This window comes from Paramacrobiotus metropolitanus, unplaced genomic scaffold (genome assembly GCF_019649055.1).
Source record: "Paramacrobiotus metropolitanus isolate TYO unplaced genomic scaffold, Prichtersi_v1.0 Parri_scaffold0000004, whole genome shotgun sequence".
Taxonomy (NCBI): domain Eukaryota; kingdom Metazoa; phylum Tardigrada; class Eutardigrada; order Parachela; family Macrobiotidae; genus Paramacrobiotus; species Paramacrobiotus metropolitanus.
In genome coordinates this window covers 1,988,397-2,006,269 of record NW_026570224.1, presented here as the reverse complement: position 1 = coordinate 2,006,269, position 17,873 = coordinate 1,988,397, and the positions used below count along the sequence as shown (strand labels likewise).

General features: G+C 41.0%; 2 protein-coding genes across 3 annotated transcripts; both read right to left on the bottom strand.

The window, feature by feature from the left end:
- Positions 1–1,595: 1,595 nt before the first annotated feature.
- LOC129599992 (protein PTCD3 homolog, mitochondrial-like) lies at positions 1,596–8,243 on the bottom strand. 2 transcript variants are annotated; one of them, XM_055498375.1, is made up of 6 exons: positions 8,228–8,243; positions 7,843–7,952; positions 4,479–4,748; positions 4,007–4,407; positions 2,928–3,718; positions 1,596–2,645 (listed from the first exon to the last, which is right to left on the bottom strand). In XM_055498375.1, exons 2-6 carry the CDS (start codon positions 7,850–7,852, stop codon positions 2,072–2,074), a joined length of 2,046 nt encoding a protein of 681 aa, XP_055354350.1. In that variant the 5' UTR covers positions 7,853–7,952; positions 8,228–8,243; the 3' UTR covers positions 1,596–2,071. The 2 variants fall into 2 exon arrangements, with proteins under 2 accessions (XP_055354350.1, XP_055354345.1); XM_055498370.1 differs by lacking the exons at positions 7,843–7,952; positions 8,228–8,243 and adding an exon at positions 4,812–5,095 and having other exon boundaries at positions 1,601–2,645.
- A 66-nt stretch (positions 8,244–8,309) lies between these two features.
- On the bottom strand, positions 8,310–16,167 carry LOC129599983 (polyamine-transporting ATPase 13A3-like). Its single transcript, XM_055498361.1, has 30 exons — positions 15,987–16,167; positions 15,303–15,416; positions 14,899–14,995; positions 14,752–14,837; positions 14,423–14,590; positions 14,302–14,366; positions 14,166–14,235; positions 13,802–13,971; positions 13,665–13,734; positions 13,546–13,604; positions 13,372–13,486; positions 13,011–13,170; positions 12,749–12,910; positions 12,494–12,639; positions 12,363–12,435; positions 12,144–12,271; positions 12,025–12,086; positions 11,782–11,926; positions 11,566–11,658; positions 11,352–11,505; positions 11,178–11,295; positions 10,854–11,115; positions 10,634–10,747; positions 10,433–10,555; positions 10,234–10,377; positions 10,114–10,176; positions 9,657–10,050; positions 9,460–9,548; positions 9,304–9,387; positions 8,310–9,227 (listed from the first exon to the last, which is right to left on the bottom strand). The coding sequence occupies exons 3-30, from the start codon at positions 14,930–14,932 to the stop codon at positions 8,559–8,561; spliced, it is 4,020 nt and encodes a 1,339-aa protein (XP_055354336.1). The 5' UTR covers positions 14,933–14,995; positions 15,303–15,416; positions 15,987–16,167; the 3' UTR covers positions 8,310–8,558.
- Between the last annotated feature and the right edge of the window lie 1,706 nt (positions 16,168–17,873).

Genomic DNA, 17,873 nt, shown 5'->3' with positions numbered 1-17,873 from the left:
CATACGGAAGATACTCTTTATAGAATTCACCTCTTCATAACAGCTACATACACTTTCCGCGGAACCAAATGCAGTTTTACGGGTGAAGAGAACCTCTGTATTACATTCAGCTGCGGCTGCATACTCTGACGGTACATACAGTAACGCGTATGTAATGTGATGCAATCACATTACATTAACGTCTGAAGGAAATAATTTTAGCAAACCCATTATATTGCTTTCTATAACTTTCTTAAAGACAGTTAGTTAACAGTTAATTTCATCAAAAATTATATTTGGCATTGTATTTATTACGTTTTTAATGTCTTGTTAACTGCCGCAGTAATAAAATTTTTGTGGCCATTCCGCCAACACTTCACACTACTGTCCTTGCCCCCTAAAAACAACGCTGCCTTCTCTATAAAAATAAACCCGGTCATAACAAACGAACCGATGGAACCGTGTCTGTATTATATCGAGAGGTTTCGTATTAAGAGGTTTTACTGTACAACGTAAAGGCGCACAGGATAAGTGCGGGATGCATAAGAAAACAAGGTGAACTAAAAAGCGGCTGATTTTATAAAGTGGTACGAAGTGAACCATAGGTGCTGAAGGTCACCACAGGGACCTTTCTGGTTCGCCCCGTGAGGAACTCACGTCTTTGAGGGTGTCAAGAACCCGAAAGGTCACCATTGTGACCTTTCGGGTTCGCCGCGTGAGGAACTCACGTCTTCGAGGGTGTCAAGAATCCCAAAGGTCACTAAAGGTCACCGCTGTGACCTTTCGGGTTCGCCGCGTGAGGAACTCACGTCTTCGAGGGTGTCAAGAACCCAAAAGGTCACTAAGGGTCACCACTGTGACCTTTCGGGCTCGCCGCGTGAGGAACTCACGTCTTTTGAGGTGTCAAGTACCCTAAAGGTCACATTAGCGTTGGCTCTCCCCGTGAGGAACTTTGCACTTTGCATCACCTTAAAAGAAACGCGCGCTCGCTTCGCTCGCCCGCTTGATTACTAAAGGTTAGATGTCACCCTGTTCGTACCACGGAAGAAACCGATACCCTTTTGTGCTACTGTATTCCATGTATCTGTAAATATTTTGGTTGTAATCTTATGTCCGCTATAATTTGATTTCACTGTTCTCTGCCAATCAGCCGGTATCCCTTCCTAATACCTATTCCCTTGTATTCCTACCGTACTAACAACTTATTAATTATTTAACATTTATGTATTGTTGCAGTCTTTTTTAGTGTAGTTTCGACGATGCACTTAAAGCATCTCACCTGGATTGCTTATACAGCACTTCCAGGGAGCTAGACGTAAGGTCACGAAGCAGCTATGATTACGATTGCCAGAATAAAGAAACACAAACTCACTGTGCGGCCGGATCGCAGGCTTAACTTTATTAGTACGTCCCGTACGAACGGACGAAAAACTAAAATCAGGTTTAGAAATATGTAGAATGGGCATCTTCCGATACATGTGTCTAGTCATGCTACGCTCGTGGTGAGCTGGTCAGAACAGAAAGTCACACATGGTGAACCGCTTAGACAGCATTGGCTCTCCCCGTGAGGAACTTTGCACTTTGCATCACCTTAAAAGAAACGCGGGCTCGCTTCGCTCGCCCGCTTGATAACAATGAAATTCTGAATTACGGACATCACGGAAAATAAAAAAAGTTAACATCTGAACTAAACGGCCAGGTACAGCCGAGACGTTTGTTTGGCGGGGTATGTAATGAGATGAACGTACAGTATAGTGAAACTTGATCGTGCAACAACAGATTACGTGCTGTTAAAAACTGTCAACAACAAGATGCATGATTCCGGAAGATCGGGGAAGCTAACCAACGTGGTATAAAGTGACGTATCGTACATATGTCGCAAGACAAAAGCGCACAAAGAGGAGACGAGACAGATGTTTATAAATAAGCACACTGCTGCCACTCGACACCTATTCTATTGAGTCTGTTCCATGAAAGTTTATTTCTGCATGCCGGACCAAGGGGTAAGAATTTGCTTTATTGCCGACCAGCGAGCAAACAGCCCCACAACATTCAAAAATAAAAACGCAAAAATAACAAAATTCATACTACATCATTCTTCATCCGACCCCGGCTTGAGAGCGCGCGGGGCGTTTGCACCGGCAGCCACGCGTAGGGCACCGGCTTCCTCTTCGCCCAAGGCCAACTTGTTCACAATATCGTCAACCTTCGCCGTCACATCATCAAATCCAACATCATTAGCCAGCTTCAATAATGTTTTCAGTTTCGGCAAATGCACTTTTCCCTTTGATAACAATGCATCAACAGCTTCAGACAAAGCTGCTGCACTCGGGACTCCTGTGAACTCGTCCTGCTTAGCTATATACATATTCAGCACACTCCACGCCTCGTCGATCAGACCAAAACGTAGTAGGAGAGAACTGACGGCGCCGCAGCGCTGCCCAGTCCAACGGAGAAGCTGTGCACGGTCCGGCGTTTGTTTATTTATACGATTCTGGATGTCTTGGGCAATAATGGAAAATCGTTTATCTAATTTCTCATCTCCATTAGCCAACATGATCTCCAAGATGGTATCCACAATATTTTCCTTTAGGGCAAAGCCAAATAAAATCGTGTCGCTCCATATCCGTGGAAGAAGGTCAAGTCGATCATGAGTTTCCAACATTCTAACAAACAAACATAATAATCATACTTCCATCAAATTTAACTGATTTGAATTCGAATACTTGATAGCAACACTACCATTAACGAGTGAAACAACACTGAATACTTTAACAAAAGCCGAAATCAGCTTTTAGTTTTTACAAACAAATTGATATACAAAAATTACACAGCGCCAAAATACCATTACGCAATACCTAAAGTACACTCCAAAAATACGCAATACCTAAATTGCAAATCAAACACGTTAGTAGTTGCTAATGATCCTTCGAAACAAATTCGCTTACCTCATGATTTCTACAACCAAAGCCACATCCGGAGTGAAAGTCATCGGGATCAAATCATCGTAGTAACTCATAAATCCCTCCACTGTCTCGCTGACGACCAAGAATTTTAAAAAATTATTGTAATACATCTGCTCCTTGTGAGCATTCACAATGAAATCAGTGTTATTATTCGCCATTAATGCTGAATGCACACGCTTGGCCGCCTCCGGATCCTGCAAATGACGAGTGGCAACCTCCATGGCCGCTGCCCAGAACTGGGTGTCACGAACATCTTGAGCCGTCCATTTGTTATTTTCTATAAATGGTAGAATGTCGTGTAGAATATGGCTTACTGGTCCCCGTTCTCGGCAAAAGATGTTCAACAGATAGGAGAATGTGGCTAGACTTGGCTCAATACCGCACCGGTACATTTCCGCGACGGTGGCTAGCGCCATATCGCGGCCCTTCCTCCACATTGCCACACGAGACACCGCATCCAGGACATTATTGAACGTGTGCAGATTTGGTGCAATACCCAAATAATCCATCTTTGACAACAAGGACATGGCTAACTCCCAGCGACTGTCGGTGTCGTCGCGCAAATAGCGCACAATTCCCAGCATAGCATTAAACACATCCACGGTCATGGGCATATTCTGCTGCTCCATTTCGGTAAAAAGCGTATTGGCGATGTCAACCGCAAGATATTTAGCAGTACCACAGATCATGGCGGAATACGCGACAGGAGATTTCGTCTGCATACCGTTAAACACTTCGTCCGCCAGTCCACCGATTTTCCATTTGGGCTGCATCTGTATTCATACCGTTTCTGTATTGTTATGAAATCTCGTAAAACGATCACAACTCAGATTCACAAGTATAACACCGTATTTTAAAAAACTGCACAAGTGTAACTCCGTGAAAGTTAACGAAAAAAATTTAGGGAATTATCCAGAAATAATAACCGGCTTGAATTTTTGAACGGTGCGCTTCACTCACGGTTCAAAAAATTTTATTTGCAATTATTATATTATTTTCTGAACAAGCTTATCCGCAGTATGATTTCGTCGATCGGCATAATCTGCATTAAACTTTCGTACCTCTTTCTGTAGGTAGTGCACATACCACCTCTCCTCCGGTAGGCCAACCTGATCGGGTTCTATACTTTCACTGTTGGTAAAGCATAAGCGCTGCAGCAGCTCCTCTTCCAGCTCCGCAGCGATGCTGACACCTTGCTGCTTCAGGGATTTCCACACTGCCGTCGCTGTCGCCAGTGCATGGCTGCGCATAAATTGCACCATATCCTGTTCTGTGCACGAATCCGGCACCTTTGGATCGGCCACGGACGCAGGCAGAAATGCGGGAATCGTCGGTTCAGCATGCGGTTTCTCCACGATGTCGGGGAATTTTTTAATCATGTAGCGCGCTGCTTTCCGGCCCGATTCTTTCGACAGTGCCATGCCGCGCTTATTCAAGTTGTTGGTAGGGATAAAATATGGATCTGCAAATCTTTTTCTAAATTACGGTGCAAAGATACCAAGGGGACACCAGTGTCACGGAATGTATATCTACCGTCCATGAATCGATAATGCGGAGCTGTAGGATCGCGACCCACGGTAGACGCTAGCGTTTCCAGTATCGCGGTAGGGCTGCGATCAATTCGCTTGGGTACTTTTATTTTTACACGTCCAGTTGGTCCAGTCTTACTGGGTTGCATGGGTTCTGCGGAGGTGTCAGTGCGGGCGTTCGTAGCCGGAGCGGCGAACCCTCGTCGCCCTAATCCGTGCACGCGCCATCGTGCAGCAATTTTGCACAGTTCCTCCAACGTTCCTCTTGATAACACTACAACGGATGTATTTAAAATAGCAAGACCCAAAATATTTTACGGTTCTTGCATTTACTTGCCTTGAGCCATTTCTTCCACAGAAAATGGAAACAAGTGTTTTATTTGTTAGTTGTTAGTGTTTATACCATTGTCCTTGTTTCCTACACCACCGCAAAAGTCAATCGCATACCAAATCCAATAACATTATGATTCCAGACCACAAAAAATCAAATTAGTACAGTAGTATCTGCCTGAATAACATCTAACTCAATACTCATAAGTCATAACATAACACGATAAACGACAAAAAATTAATTGGAATTGTATAACTTCTACATTACTTAAAAGAATTCCAAGCCAGAAAAAAAACTGAACTAACTAGTATGCATGGGCTATGTATGCAGTTACGCTGTAGTATGTAACCATAATAGCTGACAATCGTAGTGCATGGGCAATGAATCGCAGTGCGATAAGCACGTAAATGGGAGTACTTACTACTGTACTAGTACATGTACATTGTACATGTATTTAATACTGTAAGTACAGTACTGTATAGGACACTGTCTATTATCTTTATATATATATATATATTCATACAATCTTACCGACCAAAACGTATTTATGCGCCGTTTTTATAGACTCGTCAACGCGTGGTCAGTTTTAGTCCAGCTTGGTCTTAAAAAATTCCATATTTTCCATAGGTGTGCCAATAGATTTTTGTTTTTTTTAATTAACCAGTGGTCAGAAGATGGTTCCACCAGGTCTTAAGTATAGGAAACGTAAAGAGCACTCGAAGAAGTATTCACTACTGCAGTCTGCACAGCAATACAAAGTAAGTACTCGTACTTAACATGATGACTGTAACCACGGAGACTATAGCGGATACATATTAATACTTTCTTTTTAGTATAGATAATAATTGTTACGAGGTATGTGAGCAATAAATTAGTACCCAAACGTCCATAAAAGGTACATCGCCCAGTATGTCGCTTATACAGTATCTATACGTCACAACGTAAAAACATCAGAAGTCAGAACGTCAAAAAACAGAACGTCAGGTAATCCGAACGTGAAAAATCAAAAACGTCAGAAATTTAGAACGTCAGAATATCAGAACGTTAGAACGTCAGAATGTCAGAACGTGAAAAATTAAAAACGTCAGAACGTCAGAAATCCAAAATGTCAGAACGTTAGAACGTCAGAATGTCAGAACGTTAGAACGTCAGAATATCAGAACGTTAGAACGTCAGAAGGTCTGAAAGTCAGAACGTGAAAAATTAAAAGCGTCAGAACGTCAGAAATTCAGAATGTCAGAATATCAGAACGTTACAACGTCCGAATATTAGAACGTTAGAACGTCAGAAGGTCAGAAAGTCAGAACGTGAAAAATTAAAAACGTCAGAACGTCAGAAATTCAGAATGTCAGAACGTTAGAACGTCAGAATGTCAGAACGTTAGAACGTCAGAATATCAGAACGTTAGAACGTCAGAAGGTCAGAAAGTCAGAACGTGAAAAATTAAAAACGTCAGAACGTCAGAAATTCAGAATGTCAGAATATCAGAACGTTACAACGTCCGAATATTAGAACGTTAGAACGTCAGAATATCAGAACGTTAGAACGTCAGAAGGTCAGAAAGTCAGAACGTGAAAAATTAAAAACGTCAGAACGTCAGAAATTCAGAATGTCAGAATATCAGAACGTTACAACGTCCGAATATTAGAACGTTAGAACGTCAGAAGGTCAGAAAGTCAGAACGTGAAAAATTAAAAACGTCAGAACGTCAGAAATTCAGAATGTCAGAATATCAGAACGTTAGAACGTCAGAATATCAGAACGTTAGAACGTCAGAAGGTCAGAAAGTCAGAACGTGAAAAATTCAAAACGTCAGAACGTCAGAATGTCAGAATATCAGAACGTTACAACGTCCGAATATTAGAACGTTAGAACGTCAGAAGGTCAGAAAGTCAGAACGTGAAAAATTAAAAACGTCAGAACGTCAGAAATTCAGAATGTCAGAATATCAGAACGTCAGAACTTTAGAAAGTCAGAACGTTAGAACGTCAGAACGATAGAACGTCAGAATATCAAAATGTCAGAATGTGAAAAATTTAAAACGTCAGAAATTCAGAACGTCAGAATATCCGAACGTTAGAACGTCAGAATATCAGAACGTTAGACCGTCAGAAGGTCAGGAAGTCGGAACGTGAAAAATTAAAAACGTCAGAACGTCGGAAATTCAGAACGTCAGAACTTTAAAACGTTAGAAGGTCAGAACGTAAGAACGTCCGAACGTAAAAAATTAAACCTTAGAACGTTATTACGTCTTATGAAATACGACTACAAAAGCGTATATACGATTTCAATCTTAGTCTTAAATAAATCACATTTTCCATACCTTCCCAATTATCCAAAATTTTTACAATTTCCTGTGTGCTTATGTCTTATTTGAAAATATTCATAATTTCCAGTACTTAAGTGCCGAGCGCGAATGCGCGAGGCTACCTTGTACTTCTACAGTATAAATAATAAATAACTATTACAAGAGCCGACTTAGCTGCTTTTTAGCGAATTGGCCGATCCACTACCATTACTTATCTTTGAATGTATACTCTACAGCGTTTAACCAATGTTCATTTGTGTAACCCAATAAAAAACCTTCCCTAAAGTCTAAACTGCTTTGCACTGCCAATAAGATGCTGACCGGAAGGGAGATGACAATTAATGCCAGTCATCACGGGTTGGGGTGAAAGAAGATTTATTCTTACTATGTCCGCAGTTACAGAGGGCAACGCAAGGTTTAGAGGGGGTTCTGGTTTATTGTTAAGAGCTGGGATTTTATTGGCACGTAATTAATCGATGCAAGCACAGCACCAAGTTTACCGCTAGCCAGCAAAATCCCAGATTACGTAGTGTACCTCGTAAGCGTCTATATAAGACTATTAAAGCATCATTTCTGCATCAAGATTCTTGCGCCAAAATGGAAGGACCATGACATGTAATGATACGAGGGGATGATACGCGCTGGCCTTAATTAAAGAAAAGACAGGGAAAGAATGTACCAGTCAAAGATGCTGAAGAACAATTTACAATCCCATCTGGTGGTACTTACCATTGGGCATTAGGCATTGCGTAGTATCGTGCCAGATTACAAACTGCCATATTCCGATGTGTACCGGTTGATAGAATTTAATTCATCTAACCCATTATTTAACCCGTGATCTATGAGAAAGCAAGAAGTTTCAGCTTTAGAATTAATACGAACCTGTCACCTGCTATATTGTAATTCACGTGGTTTACTAAACAGATTCATCAACGCTGTAAAACATTGGAAGACCAAACACTTTGAAGAACCTTAAGATCACGGCGCCAGTGCACGGGGCAATCCGCAATTAGTATCACAACTCACAAGGTCAAAACATTGTAGCAAAATTTTCTCGCTAACATCGCTGGATTAAACCCATAAAAAATAGCCAACTATAGTTAGTATAACCTACCCTTTGCTGAGAGATGATTTTGAAAAAGCCAACTTTTGTTCAATAATAGCAAACCAAAAATCAAAGTGCAAAGCCAACTGCTTTCGTAAGTCATCTTTTATTCGTAAAAAACCGAGACACAGTGAGACGACAGATTGTTAGTTGTTAGCGGCCGAATTGTCCAGCGCAACTATCGCGGGCTGCACACCAAGCCCAGAAACCAGACCCATTCGACCAGCGATCCATTCAAAACATGGTACAGTAACAAATGAAATAACAACTGAACATTCAACAAACCCCATAAAAAAACACAAAAATGGAAAATTAATACACAAAAGTCTGTATTGGTCAGTTAAGTGTACTTCACATCCGGTTGGTACAATCCAGCTCCTTCGTCGCTAGTACTTCTCGGATGCACAAACCCAGCGCTTGGTCCTACCGGCCTACTTTCTTCCCCGTCGAGCTGATCGGCCGGTAGTAACCCTTCAGATTCAGCTATTCTCAAAAAACTGTCCCCTGAAACATAATGATTCCCGTCCATTAAATCCGGTTCCCGGCTGTGCCCTCTGGAGAGAGACAATGGAGGGGGATCCAAAAGTGGTATCACTTCGCTGCGATCTTCATTACTGCGCTCTTCATCCGCAAATTCGGCTCCTGGTTCTAAATAGACTCCTGCTTCAAGAAGATTCAACTGCTGTCCGAGATCAGGGGGGAAAACAGGAGATTCCTCAAGATAGGGCACGGCTGCAGCGCCCATGGTCACACCGCCACCCATGTTGCTAGTAAACGACGGTGACGGCTCAATCAACGCGTCACCACCGACAATTCCGGCTTGAGACTCTCTGGACGGAGGTCCTGTGGCCAAAAGAGGCTTGGACGGTGAGATTTCAATGTGTGTCCACCACTGAGTATCAATTTTACTGCGAATCGCCGCTTCGATATCACCAAGGTATGTCGAACTGCGTATCCACTTAACATGCTTGCCGCCTTTCTTAAATATCACATAGTCCACACAAAATATCTGAAAAAAGGTTTGTTCTTTCGAATACATTTCGGTTTGAAAACTGAATATAACTGGAAGTAATTTCAGTACTTGCCTCAAGCAGCAACGAGCAAAGCAGATTTACGACAGCAATACCGATTATAGTTCCACGGAAATTAAAATCTTCAGGTGGGTACAGCTGAAATGATTCCATTTGTTTAACAATAAACTTGGAAAGTCTGTCTGTTAAGGCAGAAGAATGCGTACTTACCTGAAATAAGGCCTTAATAGGTTCTGTTGGCCACAGTGTCAAAAACGTGTCAAAACAGCAGAAGAACACAACTGTCGCCATGAAAAAAGCTGCAAACATAGAAAACTGTAGAGGCATTGTGTCGCTTAATTCGACAAACAGTTACGTCCACCCTACAAACTTGATCCTAAACAGCATAAGCAAAAGACGAAATTTACCGTTGGTCAAAATCAGCCGTCGATACGGTGGACCCTTCGCAAATGCCAACGCTAACCAAATGTACTGGAAAGTGGATACGGTAAAGACCGTATAGTTTTCGTACGATCGGTATTCGTGATGTGGATCCGTAGCATTCAACTCCAGCAGCACCACGTCACGGGGTTTGAACCAATCCTTCTGCTGGACCAACAGGAATGCAACAACTTGTGCCGTTATCACAATAATTAAATGCATCACAAGGGAAAATATAGGAACGAATGCCATCAGGCTCGAGGGCGGTGGATCCTTTACTATGCGCTTATAAGCTCCAGTTCGGCCAAACGTTATGCTTAAAATTGTCAGCTCAAACATATCGATGTACAGAAACTGCCAATCCGCTAAATTGGTTTTCACCTAAATGCCAAACAAGAATTGCGAACATATTTAGTAAACAGCCAACTCAGATTAAAAACTAACCCAGTACAAAAGAAGGCACGAAACGAATTGCGTCAAACTGTAACAGGCGATGTACTTGAAAATCTGCAAAACGACACAAAGTATAATTTTACAATAGAACAATTGAATCTTAAAGCATACTCCAAAAGAGGTGACCAAAGCAGCGCGGCCTTCGCGGATAATTTCTGGAACACATCGAATGCTTCCCTTCGTGTAAGTGAATGGCGCCGCTGCGGCTGCCTCTGATTCAGATAATGAGATTCCTGTGTGTGCCGACTTCAGCGCCTGCACAAGAAATTTCTGCAGTATGCCCAAAGGTAAACAATATCTGGATGCTTACACCACAATCATTAGCCCCATCTCCGCACATAGCGACAAAAAATCCTTCGTCTTTAAAACAATCAATTAACATTTCCTTTTCAAAAGGTGACATCCTCGCAAATATTGCCCCTTCGAGCAAAAGCTAAAAATGCAAATTATCAGATTTTAAAACCATAATCTGGTTAAACTTCAGACAGAATGGAACTGCTAATATGCAAACCTTTTTTAAACCTTCAGGATGGAATTTGCGGATGTTTTCGAATGATGATCCCGCTACAGCTAAATGAATCTTGTCATCTGGATGTCCCCTGGCCAATTCTTTGGAAAGCATTTTCTAGTAATGCAAAATAACAGGCTTAATTATTTTTTTAAGCTTTAGCAAACGGAATACCAAAGTTATATTTTAAGAAAACAAAGGATAAAGATTCTCATTTACATACCCGATCTTCTGCTGTCATATCGGCCGTCCACGCCCAGTTCATTTTCTGCTGGTCAGCAGTTACAATCTGAATATCTTCTGTAAGTCCGACTATGCCACACTCCCGAGCCACACTGATCGCTGTCTGGATGTTGTCACCCGTAACCATCACCGGTCTCAATCCGGCCTTTTTCAGAACTCCGATGACCTGGGTCGTATCTGGTTTCAAGCGGTTTTCCATCAATAAGAAGCCCAGAAAGTGTAAATCGATTTCCAGTTCCTCTCTAAGGTCCAACAAACACCAAACGTAAAATGACAAATCAAGTCTCGTCAAGGCTGGGTCTACCTTTTCAGCTTGTGAATTTTTAAAAACCGAACATTTCCTAAATCTTTCCAAGCCAACGCAATTACGCGATCGCCTTTCCGAGTGAAAGATTCCAACTTGGAGTAAAAATCAGGTGGAACTACAAAAACACCATGTAAGAAAATAAAAGGAAACAAGAAGCTGAAAACAACGCACTTGTTTCCGGCCGACATAACGTCAGAATTTTTTCGGGTGCTCCCTTGCAAAAATACTGGAACGTTTGCACATGAAGTTGTTTGACGATCACGCTCATTCGTTGCAAACTTGACGTAAAGGGAAATTCGCGTACGATGCCAACCTCATCCGGTTCCTAATGGCGCAAACATCTTTTCAAGCACTTAAAACGGCACCGCAATAAACCAGACCATACTTCTTCCTCAGCGTGTCGTTTTCTGGGTTTAACTAATGTTGGAACAAGAAGATCGAATTTGGATGTATCCTCTGTATGCGGTTCTTCCAAAGTCTAAACAATTCAATTTAACGAAACGAAATTAGAAAGCGCATTAAAACCATTACATCCTTTTCAGCAATAATTAATGTTGATGTCAAAAATAAATGCGTTAATTTGTCAAATAATAAGACTCACCCAACCGGTAGCTTTAAACATTATAAGATCCAGAGGGTCCCCAGATAATTCTCCATTAATCAATGTCAACGAGTGGCAGGTCGTCATGGACAATATCAAAGGTCCGCGATCCAGCGACACAACTGATTCAAGCATCTGATCAAACCTGAGAAGTGAACGATCAGAATTATACCCATTTAAGTCTGATTCCGATACTGAACCTACAAGACAGTAACACTACTAATAAACATCCAAAATTAATACCTTCCGTCTTCCGCTGGAACTACTCCTTTGAAGTCTAACCCATCCTCAGTTAGAGTTCCAGTCTGCCCAAAAGCCCACAAATCAAAACAGCGCCTAAAATATGGAAATATAAAACTTGCCTTGTCAAAGCATATCAAATTTGTCGTTCCAGAAATGTTGATCGTTTTCGGGCTCATGCAGAACACTTTCGACTGCTTCAACCTTCGTTGCGCAAATACAATGCCCACGGTAAGTGCAGCAGGAAGCGCTAAAAGAAACAAGGTTATGGTATCGGGGCGAAGTCGCAATATTCATAGTCTCCTTACAAAACTACTCTTTTCTCGCAGGTCCATACTTACCGGGAGGAACAGCAATGGTAATCAAATCCAGAGAACGGATAATAATCTGTTTCAATTCTTCTTGACGATAAATCTAACAGAAATGTTGCGTAAAATATCTCGGCTTTTTAATATTACAGGTTTATCCATACCCTTAAACTAACTGAATATACGAGACCGCATCCAGCCACCGCGGCGAGAACCCCAACAAACATGTAAGTGTGACGATAAAACTGGAAATCCACGGGGGCCGGAAACATAATACTGCGCACTAGTTCGCCTTTGCTAGTCATAAATCCTGGAGAAAAGAATCACTTTTAATTATCAAAAACACTGTTCTGTGAATTCCATCAATAAAAGTACAAATTTTCAATTTCAATGAGTATAACATAAAAAGCGATAAATACCTGTACGTATCACAACGGCTTTCACTAACTCATTTCCATAAAACCTTGTCTGAAGTACCCGAGTTCCAGAAAATAAGATATGCCGAGCCTGGGCTCTAATTTTAAATATCTCATTTTCCTGATCAGAGTTGAGCGGCGTTTTAGTCACCGGTACGCTTTCCCCTAAAACGACCGCTATGAATGGCAATAATGCACTCGTAGCATGAATGCGAAACTTATTTCACCAGTGGCGTCTAGTTAATTTTATTATTCCGAACCATACCTGTAAGGGCGCTTTCATTAACGATGCAATTTCCCGCAATGAGTGCAGCGTCGCAAACCATTGTACATCCATGAGGCGGAATGATAATTATATCACCGGGTACCAAACACGATCCTTCAACTGTTTCCACACTTCCATCGCTCCTCATTATTTGCACTACCTATTATACGACAAGAAAAAGTAAGAACATGGATAAAAACCACAAAATAGTAAGTATCATTTGACGACATTATGTTTGGTAAATTCGGAAAGCTCATTTAGCGGGACAAGCGATACGGGAAAGCCTAAACAGGTGCTTCGTAAGCATAATTGTCGCTGTAAACTAAAAACTACATCGCCTAAGAGCCTTGTGTTATCTCACCTCGACATCATGAACGCGATCACGCAAAGCCTTTTGTTGCGTCCTGGTCTCGTGCACAGTCAGTGCAATGGAAACAGTCGATATCAGCACAATAGCGCCGGCATAATAAACATATCTAAATTAAAAACGTCAACACAAATTTGGTGATTTTGTTGAATGCACAAGTACACTTACCCATCAATAAACCATACGGTCACACTGAATGCTTGGAAGATATAAAATGGATTAAGAGCCTAAACAGAAAGGAAATTTGAAAGGGAAGGAAATAATGTGCAATAGTTAAACTTCCTCACTTCTTTTATCATAATCCGAAATACTGGCTCCACTTCCACTGAGATGGAATTTTCACCAAAAAGCCTACGTCTACAGACAAATCGGTCATTCAAAAATCCAAGTCAAATTTTTAAATTTTTAAATGCATACGCAGCACCTCTTCGTCTGCTCGTCCTTGGAGAGTCCCTGTTGTTCAAGGAAATATTCCACTGGCACATCATCACCGAGACCCTGGGCTTTCTCGAAACCATGAATGACTTCATTCCACCAGTACGTAGCACGACAACATTCAAAGCATTTAATTGTGGCAGCCGGGACAAAATTTCCCTATGAATAAGAATGGGCATGAGTGTGTGCCGGTCATGAAAAATCAGATTTTTAGTACTTCCTTGCAAGTAATAAAACTGATTTTGAAAACTCTACCATTTTCAATACGATAAAAACTAGAAAATAACCGCGGCGGTTCTAACTTTATCAAATGTTTACCGACTACTGCAGCTGAACGGAAGTTTCAAACTCACTTTTCCTCCAGGTACCACAAATGGAGCGCTTTCTATTAACTCAAATCCTTCTTCCGCATCACTGGATTTTCTGCAATGCATCATGCACAAATGCTCTTTCAGCAGCTGACGTATCAGAGCGCAGCGGATTGCTTACGTTTTCTTAGCACTTCGGTAATCCAAAATTTCAATTCGACTGACAAACTGCTGCCCATATTCATCCTGAATTGCAAACCGGTTAATGAATTGGAACAGCCACACTTGCTATTAGCATGTACCTTCAGCAAAACGCATGTTGCGATGTTCAGCGAGCAACGCGAAAACATCATATATAATCGCCATTCCGGTTTCCAAAAGAATAACAAATGAAGGAAGCCGGCCGTGCCGATCACCAACAGCCATGTCAGTACAGTCTTCACGTGATTTCGCCGATACCCAAAAATTTCCTGCCGGGAATGTTTATTCTCACAACGAGCAGTATATTCGAAAAATGTAATTCATTCACTAATTTGAACAAAACTGTACTGCTAATAGCTCTAAAAATTCCTAACGTCACATTTGCATATTAAAACGAAAAATATAACATTTTTTTTCTTTCCGCACATACCATCTGGTCCTCTTCGCCATGATTGACGTAGTGCTGACCAGAAAATTTGTACTTGGGTTCATTGGGACTGTGATTGAGTAGAGTGCCTGAAACAGTTAAGTTAGCTTAATGCTTTATAATTAAATAATGCAGTATTATGGACCTCACCGTATGCGTTATTACTGGCACCAGGCGCGTCCATTAAGTCGCGCCTACTAAGAAGCGCGACCAGATGGTGCCAAACAAGTCACCGCCGAGATAAGGTCTGAAAAAATATTGATATCGAGAATTTCAAAGCTGCCTCAGTTCAAACATTCAGCTGTAGGTGGAAGAAAGGAGTGGTGGTGAACGGTGATTCACAATATAAATAATGAAGTAAATAACGGGAAAACGGTAAACTTAATACAAGCGGACAGGTAAAAATTACAAAACGCTGAATTGGTATTATTGTCCCTTCTGTCGTATCTTTCGTATTATTGAAAGGCTTCAAAAGCATAGATTATTTTACTAGTACTATGGTAATCTTCACCAGTTATGCATCTTTAGGCCGGCCAACCTACTACGGTTCTGACCTGTGCAGGCTATGTGCAGCAAACTGCAGGTCCGAACCAGACAGACCACACTACGACGCCAGTCTGTCTCCCAAATGCTCTTGACGTACCAAATTTCCAACGAACGGTAAAGTCCTGCGGACAAACGATAAAACGCTAGTGAATTTGATAAATCAAGATAATTCAAGGCATTTGTGTACAAAACCCTGGAAAACAAATTTGGCGAGTTCTCCACAATCATTAAGAAAAAAACGAGCTGCATAAAATGAATACAGCGTGTCCATCACGAAATAACATTTCTCCAAAACATGATTGAACTGGGAACTCATCGTTCCTCATGCATCACAAAAAATTTCGTAATCAATAATGGTGCTGTTGAGAAGTTCTAAAACCTAACATATGGACAAATTTCGACTGAAATAACCCGACTGCTTCGATATAAAAATATTAGTAGTTCCAGGATTTTTCAATTTACTACGTATACGGACAAAATTTGTTCTTAAGTACAGCACATAAAATAAATGGATAAGTCAGTACTGTCTATATCATCAAGACAGAACTAAAAGATCATCGGGAACCGGAAGAGAGGCAGGGACAGCTACAGCCACACCGTCCATTTCAAGGCAGACCAGAGACCAATCATGGGTTCTCCAAAATCCGAATGGATCACGTCTGATTTGCACGGTCTAGTCAGTAATTCCTCACCTCGAAGCAGCACAAACTTCCGAAAAATGACTTTAAACAATGGATCGGAAACTGATTTACACAGTGATAACCTCAACACTGTTGAAAACCTGAAAAGACCAGTGGGCTGAAAATAACCAAGGGCTAATCCGCTAATAAATCAGAATTAATACCAAATTTCCTGCATTTTGATTATAAAATGGGCTGCCGTCTCACTGCGAGTCGTGAATCACACACTAGCGGAGTGACTCTTTACTATGAACAGGGAAATGGCGGGAACATATTTCAACTTCCAGGAAAATGAATACCACTGTCCCGCACACGGAAGAAGTCGGTATCAACTACCAGGACATCGAGTTACCTCGGTACGACAACACAATCGGAAGCCGAAACAAACTGACAGTCCTAGTCATCTGGTAAAAAAATTATTTAAGCATAAATAAACTCGACCTGTTAAAAAATCTACAACACCGTGCCATTTTCGTACGACTGTCACGGCACACGTATACACAATAATCATGTGCAATACAAGAAAGTTTCCATCGCTGCTCTAACATTCTGATTTAAATCTCAACATGTCTTAACTTTTAATTAATTGCCTAATTCAGGCTAACTGGTAAGTTAACGTTAGCGGAAGTACAGTGATTATTGTAATCAACTGACCAGTGAGTGTCATTTATGCCAGTATGAAGTACTGTAGATTAGCAAACCAACAAGCACAGAAAACCGTTACCGAATAAAAGTCGTATAAAATACCAAAACGTGTAATTTTTTTGCTTCCACAATTCCCATCATGTTTTAATCGTACAACATTAGTTATGTTCATAGACGCGGGATATCACGCATGCCTGCACACGAATATAGATACTGTAGACTTTATATACAGAGTACTGAGAGCGGCCCGTGCGCATATCATTTTTGTCTTCCCGTCACATAATATGTTAACTATGTACTGTACAATACGGTGCCATTTTTTGGAAAAATCTTGTGGCAGTGCGTAGTAAAAAGTGTTGCTGTTGTTGTACAGCGCTTTACTGTTTTTTACGCCTGTGTAAATTAAGCATTAATATGTGCATTGACGCACTATCATAAAATGCTTTTGTGGGTGCTGATTAGCTTGCGGTATATTCTGCACACATGTTTACGGCATATCTAAAAATATTAATAATTTAATATCATGATTCTGAGTCGACGTGCTTACTTTGTGTGTGAAACGTTTTAATATAAATACAGCAAGAGTATCGCAAACCGACGTTTTTTTTAAAAAATATCCATATAATTATTATGTATCTTGAATGTTATGCTTTTCATTCATTTCTGGCACAATTAAAGAGCGTTAAGCATGTTGATGACAAAGGGGAATGTTGTAATTTCATATTAATTTAACGAAGCCGACAGACAGGTCGACACGGTTAGGGTCTCAAACGCCGTAACTGTAATCCTTTGTTTAACTGCATTAGATGAGTTAATTAACGGCGGAATTCTACATGCGTATCCCGAGATCAAAGTGATTAATATTAATCACTTTACCGAGATAATCGTATCTTCTTTAAGGCGGCCACCAACCAAGGCCCAAGCCAAAATAAACATTGGTTTTAAAAAAGTGGAAGCTAATTATTTACATCCGTGGTAAATCTGATGCATGAAAAAATCCAGTTTACTCATGCTGCAGAACAAAAGTGCAACAAAGTCTAGCCATCGACGTGCTCCTGATTTTTTCCCACATACGCAGCTGATTTCTTATTTATGCATCGATTTTTTAAAACTATCGATATTCCTAGTTCGGCCCGGAATCTGACTGCTAAGTTGCCAATTATGTGCTCTTCCAAGTTCGTAGTGGCTATAGCGTTACGTCGGATCCGATATGCGAAGATGGGAGGCATTTGGAACGAGCGAATAGCAGATCAA